The sequence below is a fragment of the Orycteropus afer genome, unplaced genomic scaffold, assembly GCF_000298275.1.
Source record: "Orycteropus afer afer isolate SDZICR_OR568_19922 unplaced genomic scaffold, OryAfe1.0 scaffold00079, whole genome shotgun sequence".
Lineage (NCBI taxonomy): Eukaryota > Metazoa > Chordata > Mammalia > Tubulidentata > Orycteropodidae > Orycteropus > Orycteropus afer.
The window spans coordinates 9,264,867-9,279,741 of record NW_006921666.1 but is presented as its reverse complement, the minus strand read 5'-3'; the positions used below and the strand labels follow the sequence as shown (position 1 = coordinate 9,279,741).

The window sequence follows — 14,875 nt, the reverse complement described above, 5'->3', positions numbered from 1 at the left end:
TATATATATATATATATATACTTTGCTGGTTTTTGTGTTTCTCTAGAGAACCCTATCCAACACATCACTAGAATAGATACTTATTCTGGACATGGATTTGCCTTCACTGCATGCAATGCTTCTGCCAAAACTACCATCCGTGAACTTATAGAATGCCTTATCCATCATCATGGTATCCCACATAGGATTGATTGGATCAAGGGACTCATTTCACAGCAAATGAAGTGTGGCAATGGGCTTATGCTCATGGAATTCACTGGTCTTACCATGTTCCCCATTATCCTGAAGCAGTTGGCTTGACAGAACGATGGAATGGCCTCCTGAAAACACAATTATGACGCCAGTCAGGTGGCAATACCTTGAAGGGTTGGGACAATATTCTCCAGGAGGCTGTATATGCTCTAAACCAGCATCCAATATATGGTTCTGTTTCTCCAATAGCCAGGGTTCACGGGTCCAGAAACCAAGAGGTGGAAACGGGAGTAGTACCACTCACTACTACCCCTAGTGACCCACTCAAGAAATTTTTGCTTCCTGTCTCTGCTACCCTATGCTCTGCAGGTCTGGAGATCTTAGTCCCATAGGGAGGAACATTCCTGCCTGGAGACACAATAAGGATTGCATTGCACTGGAAATTAAGAATGCCACCCGGCCATTTTGGCTTCCTCATGCCTCTGGATCAACAGACAAAGAAGGGCATTACTGTATTATCTGGTGTGATAGATCCTGATTACCAAGGGGAAATTGGATTGGCTTTACATAATGGAGATAAAGAAGAATATGTCTGGAATACAGGAGATTCTTTAGGACGTCTCTTAGCACTACCATGCCCTGTGATTAAAGTCAATAGAAAATTACAGCAACCCAATTCTCATATGATGCTAATGGCCCAGACCCTTCAGGAATGAAGGTTTGGGTCACCCCACCAGGCAAAGAACCACGACCAGCTGAGGTGCTTGCTGAGGGCAACGGAAATACAGAATGAGTGGTGGAAGAAGGCAGTTCTGAATTATCAGCTACAACCACGTGACCAGTGTGATTGTTATATTTCTTTATTGTATATGTGCATCAGATATTTTTGTTTCCTTCTGTTATGAACTGTGAAATATAAATAAGGTTAAAGCATTTTGGTTGTACGTGTTTTAGCGTATCATGTTAGGCACAAATATGACTTTATAATTGTCCTTTATTTAGAGATTATATATGGTTAAGATGTGAACAACTGCCAAGGGGTGGACTATGATAGTTGGAGTTGTGTGTCAACTTGGCTGGACCACAATTCCTTGTGGTTTGAGCTGTGCAGTGTAGTTGTTCCCATGATGAGATCAGATGATTATGTTTTGAGCGGCCAATCTGTTGAAAGGGAGTTTCCCTAGAGGTGTGGTCTGTTTCCAGTATATCTGCAGACATCCTGGGAGAGGAGACATTCTTCTGTGGATCGGGATTCTGTTGTGCTGCCTACAACTGCCCGTGAGTGAACAATCCACCATTCGGCCTGGAGATCTTGGATTCGTTATTCGTTGGAGTCAACAGCCAGTGTAGTGCCTACCAGCCTTGAGCTCCTCAGCCCCTGCGGCTGCAAGAGTCGGGAAAAGCCTCCAGCTTGACACTTGATCCAGGAACTTTGGACTTGCCAGCTTCTATAAATGTGTGAGCCATTTTCCTAAGATAAATTTCTCTATATATACATATATATAAGCTTTACTGGTTCTGTTTCTCTAGAGAACCCAGTCTAACACATATGCATTATGTATCCAGGCCCTAATCTCTATTCTTTCAAATAGGAAGATAATACAATCCAAATATGACCAATAGATCTATTTTAGCATGCTGCATAGTCTGCTCTGGTGGTGTAGTGCCTAAGGTGTCTGACTGCTAACAGAAGGCTGGAAGTTCAAACCCACCAGCCACTCCTTGGAAGGAAGATTGCCCAATCTACTTCCATAGAGATACCACCTCAGAAACCCAAGAAGGGGTCGCTACGGGTCGGAATCAACTCGATGGCATTGAGGTTTTTTTTTTTTTTAATATATATAGTCTGCATGAGAATTAATAATTTTAACCACAAATCAAAAGATTGATAGCTTGGATTCTACCAATCTGTAATGTTAATAAACAATTACAGGTAGATTTTTAGTACATTATTTGAACTGATGAAACATACTGTTTCAATCAGCACTTCTTAAAATTGTTGATCTCAAGATCCCATTACACTGAAGATTCCAAAGAAATTTTGTTTCTTTCAGTTATATCCACTGACAACTATATTAGAAATTGAAACAAAATTTTAAAATATTTAACTTATTTAAAGTAATAATAATAAACCCATTGCATGTTAACAGACATAACACAGTTTTAATGAAAAATAACTATATTTTCTAAAGCAAAATAATTCAGTGAGAAGAGTAGCACTATTTCACATTATTGCAAATATTTTTAGTTATGAGTTTAATAATTAAAAAAACTGGATCCTCATATTTGCATTTGCATTCAATCTGTTATACTATGCTGTTTAGTTTGAAGTATATGAAGAAAATATGGCCTGTCAAAGATATATAGATGGAAAAGTTAATAACTCAAGAATCTCTATGAAAAGATTTTAGGGATCTGATTTTGAAAACCACTGAATTAAGTCTTGTATAGGTAATATTTTATTTTTAACATCAAACTTCCTCCTCTATTAAAATTACCATTTATACTAGCATATAGAGTTACAAAAGTTTTACTATAATCATTACTCCAATATGAAATAATGACACTTACACAGGCACAAATATCTTTATAAACATACACAACAGAAATCAAACCAGCTGCAGTTTCACTTGATTGTCTAGTCATTGTTTGTATTTTCTATAAGCTTCTCATACTCTAGAAGTTACTCCACTATCCTCAAAACTCAATTTCACAACTTCCTCCCCCTCTCTTTACATATATCTTCTGAATTCCTTGTGAAAATTTAAGTTGTCAGAATAGAATTTCATTCACTTCAAATAACTAACAGTGAAAACTTAGGTGCATCTAAACTCGTATTTTCCACTTTTGCTCCTGTTAAAACAAAAGTAGCATCCTTTCTCCAGGCTAAAACATCCTCACTCTACATGCTCCTTTATAAAGGCATTTAAATATGCTCAAGTCTTCTTTCTTACAAACAAAATACAACACAAAACCGAACAATCCTTGAATCATAAACTTTAAATGAGTTAAAAAATAAACAAACCACAGACATACAAGTTCCTCAAGCTTACATTCCGCAAAAAGGACAAGGAGGCCACATGTTCCGACCTCCTCTAACCCCACAAAAGGAAGACAAAGCCACCATCAATAACCCAAGGGCTATTCCTGTAAGGCCAGACATGCTGCCTCCCTCCAGCTCTTTCACCAACTGTTCCTCCCAAAGCACCCACCACCTCTCTCCTGGGTTCGATAATTCAGTGCACTGGCCACACAGAACTCACAGATTACGGGGTTTATTAGGGAAGCACCAGGCTACAATTCAAGTTCAGGAAGAACGCTCAGTCTCTCTCCCAGCCCATCGTCCCTCAGCCAACAGTCTCTCACAGTCTCTCTCCCAGCAGTGCGTGTCCCTTGGTGTCTCACTCAGCAATGCATGCCTCTTGTGTCTCTTTCTCAAGAGCACGTGTCTCTTTCAGCAGCACGTCTTCCTCAACCAGCAGTCAGAGAGAGACTTCTGCCTCTAGGAGGCCTCCTTTTGAGCCTGGCAGAGTGGCCAAACTAGCCAATCATAGCATCAGAACTCTAAGCACCTGAGAGAGAGTGGGAACCTCCCAGAACATTGTTTTGTGCCACTCCCAACAGAAATACTCCACGTGGACAACTTTAGCAATCAGGAGCTCCTCAGTTGCTCACAGCAAATTCCACCTTGGAGTTTACAAAGACTTACGGGTAGAAAAGCCACACTAAGTAATTTACTACACTGCACATTCCATTTGCTACTCTGCCTTTCTCCTCTCTTTTGAAGATAAACTTGTTTTTAACGGTTTTATTGAGGCATAATTGACATATAAGAAACTGTAAATATTTAAAGTATGTACATTAGTTTGCTGAGTTTTTGACATATGTATACATCTGAGAAATCATGATCACAATTAATACACTAAACATAACCATTACCATAGCAACACTGGGGCCTTAAAAGCTTGCAAGTGGCCATCTAAGGTGCAACTATTGGTCTCTGCCCATCTAGCGCAAAAAAGAGTGAAAAAAATAAAAGACACATGGAAACAAATCAGTCCAAAAGACTAATGGATCACACAAACCTCAGTCTACATGACCCTGAGACCAGAACTAGATGGTGGGTGACTACCACTACCAACTGCTCTGAAAGGGATCATACCTGAAGGTCTTAGATACACTGGGAGAAAAATGTGGAACAAAACTCAAAATTGTAAAAAAAAACAGGCTTACTGGTTGGATTAGAGACAGGTGGAACCCCTGAGACCATGGCCCTTGGTCTCTCTTTGGATCTGGAACCAAACTCACTCCCATAGCTGAATTTTCAAATAATAGGCGTATAAGGTGAACAATAATGCTAGGAAGGTATGCACTCCTTAGATCAATCAAACCATCTGATATCAGAAAGGATTAGGAGAGAAGAATGAATGAAAAGAAGAAATACAGGGAGGATGTGGGAGGAGTGGTATAACATGGAGGGGACTGAAATCAATGACATGAAACAAAATGTGTGTGAACTATTGATGGGAAAGTGATTTGCTCTGCACACTTTCACCCAAATCACAATAAAAAGTTAAAATACAAACAGAATCACCACCATCAAACGCTTCCTCACATCCTTCCCAACACTCTCCATTTATCGTACAACCACTGATCTGCCTATTCAGACAAACTTCTGGAACCAGTAATCTCCAGACCTGTTTCCTTTTTTATTTTGCATCATTAATTCCCCAATTTATTGAAATCTGAAATATGGATTCCATCCTCACCACTCTACAGTTAGTGTGTCATCAGTAACCAAGATTTTCAAGTTATTAATCTAATGAAGATTCAGTTCTTGTTATTTTTATAGCTCTGGTGGCACAGTGCCCAAGGCATTTGAGTGCTCATCAGAAGGTTGGCAGATCAAACTCACTAGACGCTCTGTGGAAGGAGGATGGAGCAATCTATTTCCATAAAGATTTACCACCTGGGAAACACTATGAGTCAGAATCAACTGGATGCCAGTAGGCTTATAGCATCTTGGTCATTTTGTCCTTCTATAAGACAATTTTACCTGGCTTCTATGTGGCACTCTCCAGGTCTCCTTTCCACCTCTCTGGCTACTCATTCTTACTCTCCTTTGAAGATACTTATTTCACTGCCTGTCTCTTCTGTGGTGGTATTCCTCAAAGAGTTTGCTCTAGCCTGCCGCTTCTCATTTGCCTTAGGCAATCTCACCTACTCATGACCTCAGTAATAATTTAAAACTGTTTTCCAAACTTGTATCTCCAGCCCAGATTCAAATCTCCTCTGAGCTCTAGACTCATATTTCCAATAGTGCCTAAGGCACTTGACTGCTAACCAGAAGGCTGGCGGTTCAAATCCACCAGCCACTCCTTGGAAGGAAGATGGGACAATCTACTTCTGTAGTGATACTGCCTCAGCAACCCAAGGAGGGGTCGCTATGAGTCAGGTCCGACACAATGGCACATAACAACAACAATTGAGGATTTGCATGCACTTGTCCATTGGGCACCTCAAAATGAATTAATTTTCTCTACCCCTAAACCTGTTCCTCCTCTAGTGTTACCCATCTCAACGAGCAACCCTAACATCCTCCTAGTTGCCTACACAGAAGACCATAAGCTTACACAAAGCTTACCAATAGTTTCCAGATTTTTGTTATTACAAGCAATGCTAGGATGAACACTTTTGCTAGTTTATGTATAAAATTAAATCCTTAGATGTAAAATTGCTGGTCAAATGGTAAGTGCATTAAAATTTTAAATCAATTTCCAAATTACCCTCCTAAGAAGCTGCAATTTATAGCTACACAGACTCTCTGCAACAACAACAAAAAAGAAACCAACTAAAACCAATACAGAAGACAATCCTGGAACCCTGAGCTTTGAAGGGAAGGATAAAGAAGTGGATTAAATACCAACCAGGAGAACCTGAATGCAAACAGTGAATAAGGTGGCAAAGGGAGCTGTGGACTGACAGCTGTCCCAAGGGTGCAGCCATTTTGAATATTTGCAAGTGGTAAATGACGTCCCCTAACCAGCAGTAACCTAAGAATCAGCTCTGCTCACCAAGAACTGCATGGGCAAGGACTATACTGGTGTCTGACAACCAGAAAGGAAAACAGTGAAGAAAGAGACAGAGCTATGGACTGCTGGCTGTCCTGAGGGTTCAGCCATCTTGAACATTTGCTAGTAGAGCAAGTGGTGTTTTGACTTGGGTAGCAACCTAGGAATAGGCTCTGCTAACGGAGAACAGCATGGGCAACTGTACTGGAGGCTGATGACTAGAAAAGTGCACTATTCTCCTAGTCATTCTTATACTCTACACCCTCTTGGTGAACAGAGGTGTGGCCATCCCCCACCTCCACATCTTCTTGACGAGCAGGAATTCCATCTCAGTCTGTGCCCTGAGAGTACCTGGGTACTTTGCCTCACCCTCCCCAGTTTTGTTTTTAAATTATTTATCTTCCTACTTTCTACCTTTATTTATATATATATAGGAGCTGTGGTAGCATAGTGCCTAAGGAACTTGACTGCTCACCAGAAGGCTGGCGGTTCAAACCCACCAGCCACTCCTCGGAAGGAAGGTTGGGCAATCCTACTTCTGTAGTGATACTGCCTCGGAAACCCAAGGAGGGGTCACTGTGAGTCGGGGCCGACTCGACGTCAAACAACAACAACAACATATACATATATTTTCTTTTTTCTCCTGTTTCACTTCCTAGTTCTTTTTCTTCTTCTTCTCTTTTCCTGGTTCCCTTATTTTTTTCTTTATTTTCTTCTTTGGGTTCTTCCTATCTTCTGCTTTTCCTTTTGTGGTTTTCCCACTTTTTCTTTAGTATTTTTTTCACTCTTGCTCTGTTCTCTCACTCCCCACCCCCAGATATTGTGTTTTTGTTTTTTTTTTCCTTTTTCTCATTATCTTTTGTCTTTTTAAAATATATCTTTACAATTTTTCTTCAGATTTATTGCCTTGCCTTTTTCCCCTTTTCTTTTTTATGATTGTTCCTGTTTATGCAGTTTCTCTTTTTGGTCTCTCTTGTGATTTTTCTGTTTTTGGTGTTTTTTAAATTTTTTTGTCTGAGTGGGAGAGAGCAACCATTGTCATACAACCCAAACATATCTGTACCTCCTGCAGCCCCTCCCACTGAGTGAGGGCCACAATTTGCTCCTGCATCAACTGACCAACGATAGAGGGAGGCAAATACGAGCTCAACTCACTCTCAACTGCTCTTCATGAACAGCTAATAGAGATCTGTGCACACACTCTCATTCTCTATCACACCCACCAGGAGATAGGTGGTGAGTGCCTAAGTGCTATCAATTAGCGAACAGAGGAGCACAGTGCCCTGGTTGCACAGATATATCAGGGAAAGAAAAAAAAAAAATCCTGGACAAATCACTCCAACACACAACCACAAATGAAACATAAATACAACAAAATCACAATGTCTTGGAGACAAATGACCATCACAGTCCACACAAAGAAGCAAGATAAAGTAGTACAAACAAGGGACCAGGATACAGATCCAGAAAATATCCCTGAGGAAGAAGCAACATTGGAACTCCATGATAAGAAATTATATTTAGGTATATTCAGTGGACTGAGAGACAGATCAAGGAAAACACTGACGATATCAAGGAATACACTGACAAAATTAAAGAAAACACAGAAAAGAAACCTCTGGAACTATTTAGGAAAACAATACAATAACAAATTAACAAAATAAAAAATTAGAAACAATATAAAAACAACAAAGAGAAATCCACAAGATTAATACTAAGATATATGAAATAGATAACACACTGAATGGGCAAAGGAGCAGAACTGAATCAATGGAAGACAGAATTAATGAGACTGAAGACAAATACCTCAATACTACTTTGTTAAGGGATCAGTCAGACAAAAGACCAAAATAAAATGAAGAAAGTCTAAGATTCATGTGGGATACCATCAAGAGGAATAATCTACGTATAACTGAAATTCTAAAACAGGAAGAAACAAATAATAAAACCACAGAGAAAACTGTCGAAGATTTGTTGGAGGAGAATTTCCCAAGATAATGAAAGCGGAGAAGATACCCATTCAAGAAGTTCAATGAACCCCAAACAGGATAGAACTCAAAAGAAAATCACATCACTGAGACATATCATAATTAAACTCACAAAAACCAAAGACAAACATAGAATCCTGAAAGCAGCACAAGAAAAACAAAAAATTACCTAAAACAAGTAACCAATAAAACTAAAGCTCTGATTTCTCAGCAAAATCCATGCAGGGGAGAAGGAAATGGGATGATATATATATATAAAACCCTGAAAGAAAAAAAATTGCCAACCAAGAGTTATATACCCAAAGAAACCTGAAACTACAAAGTTCATTAAAGGAAAAAGAGGCAAACTTTGAGACCCTCATTTATGGCATAAATAGACTATCAAGCATAACCCAAGATGAACAAACAGAAGAAGATAAACCAGATTATTGGGACCTTCTGAAAATTAAATTCTTATGTGCATCAAAAGACTTTTCCAAAAAAGTAAAAAGAGAACCTAAAGATTGGGAAAAAATATTTGGCAATGAGGTATTGGACAAAGGACTTATCTCCAAAACTTATAGAAAACTCCAACATTTCAAGATGAAAAAGACAATCCAATTAAAAAATGGGCAGAAGACATGAACAGACACTTCACCAAAGAAGATACTCAGGCAGCCAACAAACACATGAAGAATGTTCACGATCATTAGCCATCAGAGATGTGCATATGAAAACAACCATGAGATACCATCCCACTGCAGCACTAACAGCAAAGTTCAACAAGACAGGAAATAACAAATGCTGGTGAGGATGTAGAGAGATTGAGACTCTCATACACTGCTGGTGGGACTGTAAAATGATACAATCACTGTGAAAATCTGTATGGCAATTCCTTACACAGTTGTAAATAGAAATACCATTTAATCCAGCATTCTGATTACTAGGCATATGTCCTAAAGAGCTGAGAGGCAGGACACAAATAGGTACATGCACATCCATATTCATCACAGCACTATTCACAATAGCAAAGAGATAGAAACAACCTAAGTGCCCATCAACCAAAGACTGGATAAACAAACTGTGGTACATACATACAGTGGAATACTATACAACCCTAAAGAATAATGTAGAATATGCAAAAGACGGCATAACGTGGATGAACTTGGATGACATTATGCTGAGTGAAATAAGGTAATTACAGAAGGACAAATAACATATTAGTCCGCTATTGTAAAAAGTCAAGGAAAGGTTTATATACGGAAGGAAACTTTCTTTGTTGGTTACTAGGGATGTGAGGGGAGGGAAAATTCCTAGACAGGTTGAAAAAAAAATATATGCATATATAAAAACCAAAGATTATTAGTGGTTACCAGGAGTAGGAGGGAGGGGGAAAGGGGAAGCTTTTGTTTTTAGGGCACTGAGTTTATACTAATGGTGGTAAAATATTTTGGAAAAGGGTAGCAACAATGGTGGTACAACATGAAAATGTCATCAATGTCCCTGAGCTGTACATGGAGAAGTTGTTATGTTGGTGAGTGTCTTGCTGTATATGCTTCCACCACAATAAAAGTAAAAATAAAATAACAGTGACTATACATGTGGACTTCATCAGATGGAATACACAGAAATCAAATCAACTCCATCTGTGGAAAGAGGCAATGGAAAAGCTCAGTATCATCAGTCAAAACAAGGCCAGGAGCTGCCTGTGGAACAGACCATCAATTGCTCATATGCAAATGAAGTTGAAGAAAATTAAAACAAGTCCAGGAGAGCCAAATATGACCTTGAGTACATCCCACCTGAATTTAGAGATCACCCGAAGAACAGATATGATGCACTGAACACCAGTGACCAAAGACCAGATTAGTTGTGGGATGACATCACAAATATCATATATGAAGAAAGCAAAAGATCATTAAAAACACGTGAAAGAAAGAAAAGACAAAAAATAGATGTTGGAAGAGACTCTGAAACTTGTTCTTCAATGCCGAGTAGCTAAAGTGAATGAAAGAAATGTTAAAACAAAAGAGGTGAACAGAAGATTTCAAAGGGCAACTCAGAAGACAAAGTAAAGCATTATAATGAAATGTGCAAAGACCTGAAATTAGAAAAGCAAAAAGGAAGAACATGCTCAGCATTTATCAAACTGAAAGAAATGAAGAAAAAATTCAAGATTTGAGTTACAATACTCAAGAATTCTACAGGCAAAATACTGAATGGTGTAGGAAGCATCAAAAGAAGATGGAAAGAATACACAGAGTCATTGTACCAACAAAAAAACTAGTCAATGTTCAATCATTTCAGGAGGTAACAAATGATCAAGAGGACCAATGGCACTAAAGGAAGAGGCCCAAGCTGCACTGTAGGAAATGGCAAAAACAAAGCTCCAAGAATTGATGGAATACCAATTGAGATGTTCCAACAAATGGATGCAGTGCTGTGGTTGCTTACTCATCTTTGCCAGGAAATTTAGAAGACAAGCTAGCTGACCAACCAACTGAAAGAGATCCGTATCTGTGCCCATTCCAAAACAGGTTATTCAACAGAATGTGGAAATCAATGAACAATATCATTAGTAACACATGCAAGTAAAATTTTGCTAAAGATAATTCAAAAACAGTTGCAGCAGTATATTGACAATGAGTTGCCAGAAATGCAAGCTGGATTCAGAAGAGGACAAGGATCAAGGGCTATCATTGCTGATGTCAGATGGATCTTAGCTGAAAGCAAAGAATATCAGAAAGATGTTTACCTGTACTTTGTTGACTATGCAAAGGTATTTGATTGTACAGATCACAGAAAATTATGGGTAACAATGTGAAGAATGGGAATTCCAGAATACTTGACTGTGCTCATAAGGATCCTAGACCAAGAGGCTGTCATTTGAACAGAACAAGGAAATACTGCACGGTTTAAAATCAGGAAGGGCATGCGTGAGGGCTGTATCTTTTTTACCATACTCATCCAATCTGTATGCTGAGCAAACAATCAAAGAAGCTGGACTATATGAAGAACATGGCATCAGGACTGGAGGAAGACTCATTAACAACCTGCAATATGGAAATGACACACCTTGCTTGCTGAAAGTGAAGGGGACTTGAAGGACCTACTGACGAAGAAGAAAGTCTACAGTCTTCAGTATGGGTTACACCTCAGCATAAAGAAAACAAAAATCCTCACAATTGGACCAATAAGCAACATCATGATAAATGGAGAAAAGATTGAAGTTGTCATGGATTTTATTTTGCTTGGATCCAACATCAACACTAATGGAGGCAGCAGTCAAGAAATCAGGTATCATATTGTACTGAGCAACTCTGCGGCAAAAGACCTTTTTAAAGTGCCGAAGAGCAAAGACGTCTCTTTGAAGACTAAGGTATGTCTAACTCCAGCCATTGTACTTTCTTTTAATTTTTTTTATTGTGATTTGGGTGAAAATTTACAGAGCAAATTCACTTTCCATACAGCAGTTCACAAACACTTTGTCTCACAAAAGTGACTGTAATTTACCAGAATGCAACAGCTCCCCTCCCACTTTCTCCCCATAGTTACATCTTCTCTGTGTCCAGCCCTCCATGCATTCTTGCCCCCTGAGCTGTCTCCCTATGCATAAACAGCCCTTCTTTCTCCCATGATTGTTTTCTCCAAGGAGTGTATCTACCTCATGTAAATAAATATTCAGCTCATATGCCTGTCTTTTGTTTGGCTGGAAGGTACAGGTGTGGGTTCAATTCCAGACCTGAAGGGCAGCTAGGGGCCATAGTCTCAGTGGTTCCACCAGGCTCTATCAGACCAGCAAACCTGCCCCCCCCAGCTTTCTTTCCCCCACAAATGATTTTGAGTTTTGTTCCACATTGTTCTCCCTCTCTATCAAGGATCTCCTACAGAGATCCCCCTCTGAGTGACTGACAGTGGTAGTTGGGCACCATCTAATTCTTCTGGTCTCATAGTCATATAGGCTGCGGATCATATGGTGTATCAGTTGCTAGGACTAATTGTTTCCATGAATCTTTGGTTTTCTTCATTCTTCTTTGCTCTGGATGAGGAGAGACCCATCGTTGCATCTAGATGGCTCCTTGCAAGCTTTTAAGATCCCAGTCGCTACTTGCCAAAGTAGGAGGTGGAACAATGTTTTGTGTAGTATGTTATGCCAATTGGCTTGATGTCCCCTGTGACTATGGTCCTGAGCCCACAGGTTCAACTACTCGGTCCCGTGACCAAGAAGTGACTACAACCTTGTCCCTTGTCAGCTCTACTATACACAGCCATAGTATTTTCAATCATCTCATATGCATATAAACGCTGGACATTAAATAAGGAAGACTGCAGAAGAATTGATGCCTTTGAATTGTGTTTATGAAAAATTTTGAAAGTATCATACTGCCAGGACAATGAACAAATCTATCCTGGAATAAGTACAGCTTGAATGTTTCTTAGAAGTAAGAATGGCCAGACTTTGTCTCACCTACTTTGGTCATATGGTCAGAAAGAACCATTCGCTGCAGAAGGATATCATGCTTGGTAAAGTAGAGGGGCAGAGAAAAAGGGGAAAACCCTTCATGAGATATACTGACACAGTAGCTGCAACAATGGGCTCAAGCACTGCAAGGAATATGAGGATGGTGAGCAACAGAGTAGTGTTTCATCCTGTTCATAGCATCAAGCAGTGTGTCAGAACTGACTCAACAGCACCTCACAACAACAATAACAAAATCGGTTTTTCTTCTAATTTACCTCTATCTCTGAAGCAGAATATGAGAGAATTAGTTTTTGTAGGGTTTTCTTTTAACCAGCTAAATGAGGTGGATTTCACACTCTACAGACTGTCAGTTCTTTTCCACATATAGATCCATAGGAACATGAGCTGTTACCTTAACTGGGAAGCTACATTTTCCAGTTCGAACTCCTTCTTCATCTGTCTGCCATTGATGTGGACGACTGGCCTCTGGAACATAAACATCTTTCTTTCTCCTAAAACTTTGCCGTAGTTTGTTCATTTTAATTTTCACAATCTATAAACAGAAAAGAGAAATATGAAAAGTAAATTATTACCTTCTTACATATGCAAACTGCAGAGTACTAATGAAAAGCTAGCACCTCAAATTAAATGTTTTGGCTTACGGGAAAAATGACTAATTTACACTTCCTCTTAGGGTAACACGACATTCAAGCAAACAATTTTATTTCTTGAGATGACAACAACTACAATACTAGTCCTTGAAAAACAACAACCTCTAGTAGGATTTTAAGAAATGAAGAACTTTCAAGCATTTTATTAATTGTAATACAAATTATTAATAATACAAAAAGAATCCCACTGATCTATGTCCCGTTCCAACTTCTCAAAATACAAATTTGTACACAAAGGCCTAATGATGGGCTGCTAACAATTCTGAAAGCAATCTGAAAACTCTCATACTTAGTAGGAAAAAAAATTCTAAAATACTAGAATTCAGAGGTCTTTTTAGTTTGCTATTAGCATACGCTAAGCAAAGTAGTTACCATTCCTTTTTCTTTTTTTTTATAAAATATGTTTTACAAAATAAAGTATCTGTTAAATACACTTAAATTTTAAAAAGTTCTATTAGGATTAAATTAATCCAAAAAAGAAATTTCTTACTAGAAGTATAACATCAGAAGGTACTTTCATATTTACAATCGTTACAGTAATCTAATCATTTCAATGACAAAAGGAAAAATTTCATCTTTATAAATTAAGAAAGTATTCTTAATACCCAGTTCTTTGTTTGTTACTAGATGAGGCACTAATGTTTTCTAATGTTTTCAAAAGTGCAGTAGAAATCACAAAGTTACAGGAAAGGAAGACCTAACGGAAAAGAAACAACAGAATATTCAAGAACCAATGAATGAACATAAAAGAACAAGTGCCTCTTTAAAGAGTAAAAAGATCTTAACTGGAGAAAATGATGTGACAAAGCTATAAAAGGAAACATTCTGTCAGGAGTGTTAAGTAACAAGGGATTGAACATTAATTCCCACTTGACACCAGTCAAAGACTTGAAAATCAAAGTTTGCACTTTGAGGAAAAGCATTTTGTATTTTTAAATGCATAATGCCACAGGAGAACTATTACCAAATTAGCTAATTTACACAGACAAGCCAATCTCACCACACATCTTTTTAAAATTTAAGATTTCTGACAAAGGCGTGGCAGTGTAAAAATCTCTGGATTCTCTGAAATTAATTTATTGTATCTCAATTCAAGATTCATCTAGCGAGTATATGGAGTAGATAGTAAATAATCAAATGACTGGATGAAAGGTAGTCTATTCCTCTCTCTTCAAGCAGATCACTCGTGACTAAACCATCCTAAATGAGTCTACCTTAACCTAAAAGACTTTCAAAAAGGATTTCACAACCTTCCTTGATAATACATCCTGTTATACTCTTTCACATCACATTTTAAAAAACACATGGGAATATAATAAAAGCATCTGTATCTGTTATTGATTGAATCTGTGTCCTCCCAAAATATGTATTGTAATTCCTAATCTATATTTAGAATCCCATTTGGGAATGAGTTGTCCTTGTTATGTTAATGAAACAGGATTAGTGTCAGACAGTGTGTTAAGTCAATCTCTTTTGAGATATAAAAGAGATTAAACAAGAAGCAGAAGACGC

At 38.4% G+C, this 14,875-nt stretch overlaps 1 protein-coding gene across 1 annotated transcript in view; it reads right to left on the bottom strand.

The window, feature by feature from the left end:
* Window positions 1-13,230, bottom strand: part of NUMB (NUMB endocytic adaptor protein) — a 95,310-nt gene extending 82,080 nt beyond the window's left edge. Inside the window, exon 1 of the mRNA XM_007941388.2 lies at window positions 13,105-13,230. Coding sequence (XP_007939579.1) covers window positions 13,105-13,230 — 126 coding nt within the window. The remainder of the gene's footprint in view (window positions 1-13,104) is intronic.
* Between the last annotated feature and the right edge of the window lie 1,645 nt (window positions 13,231-14,875).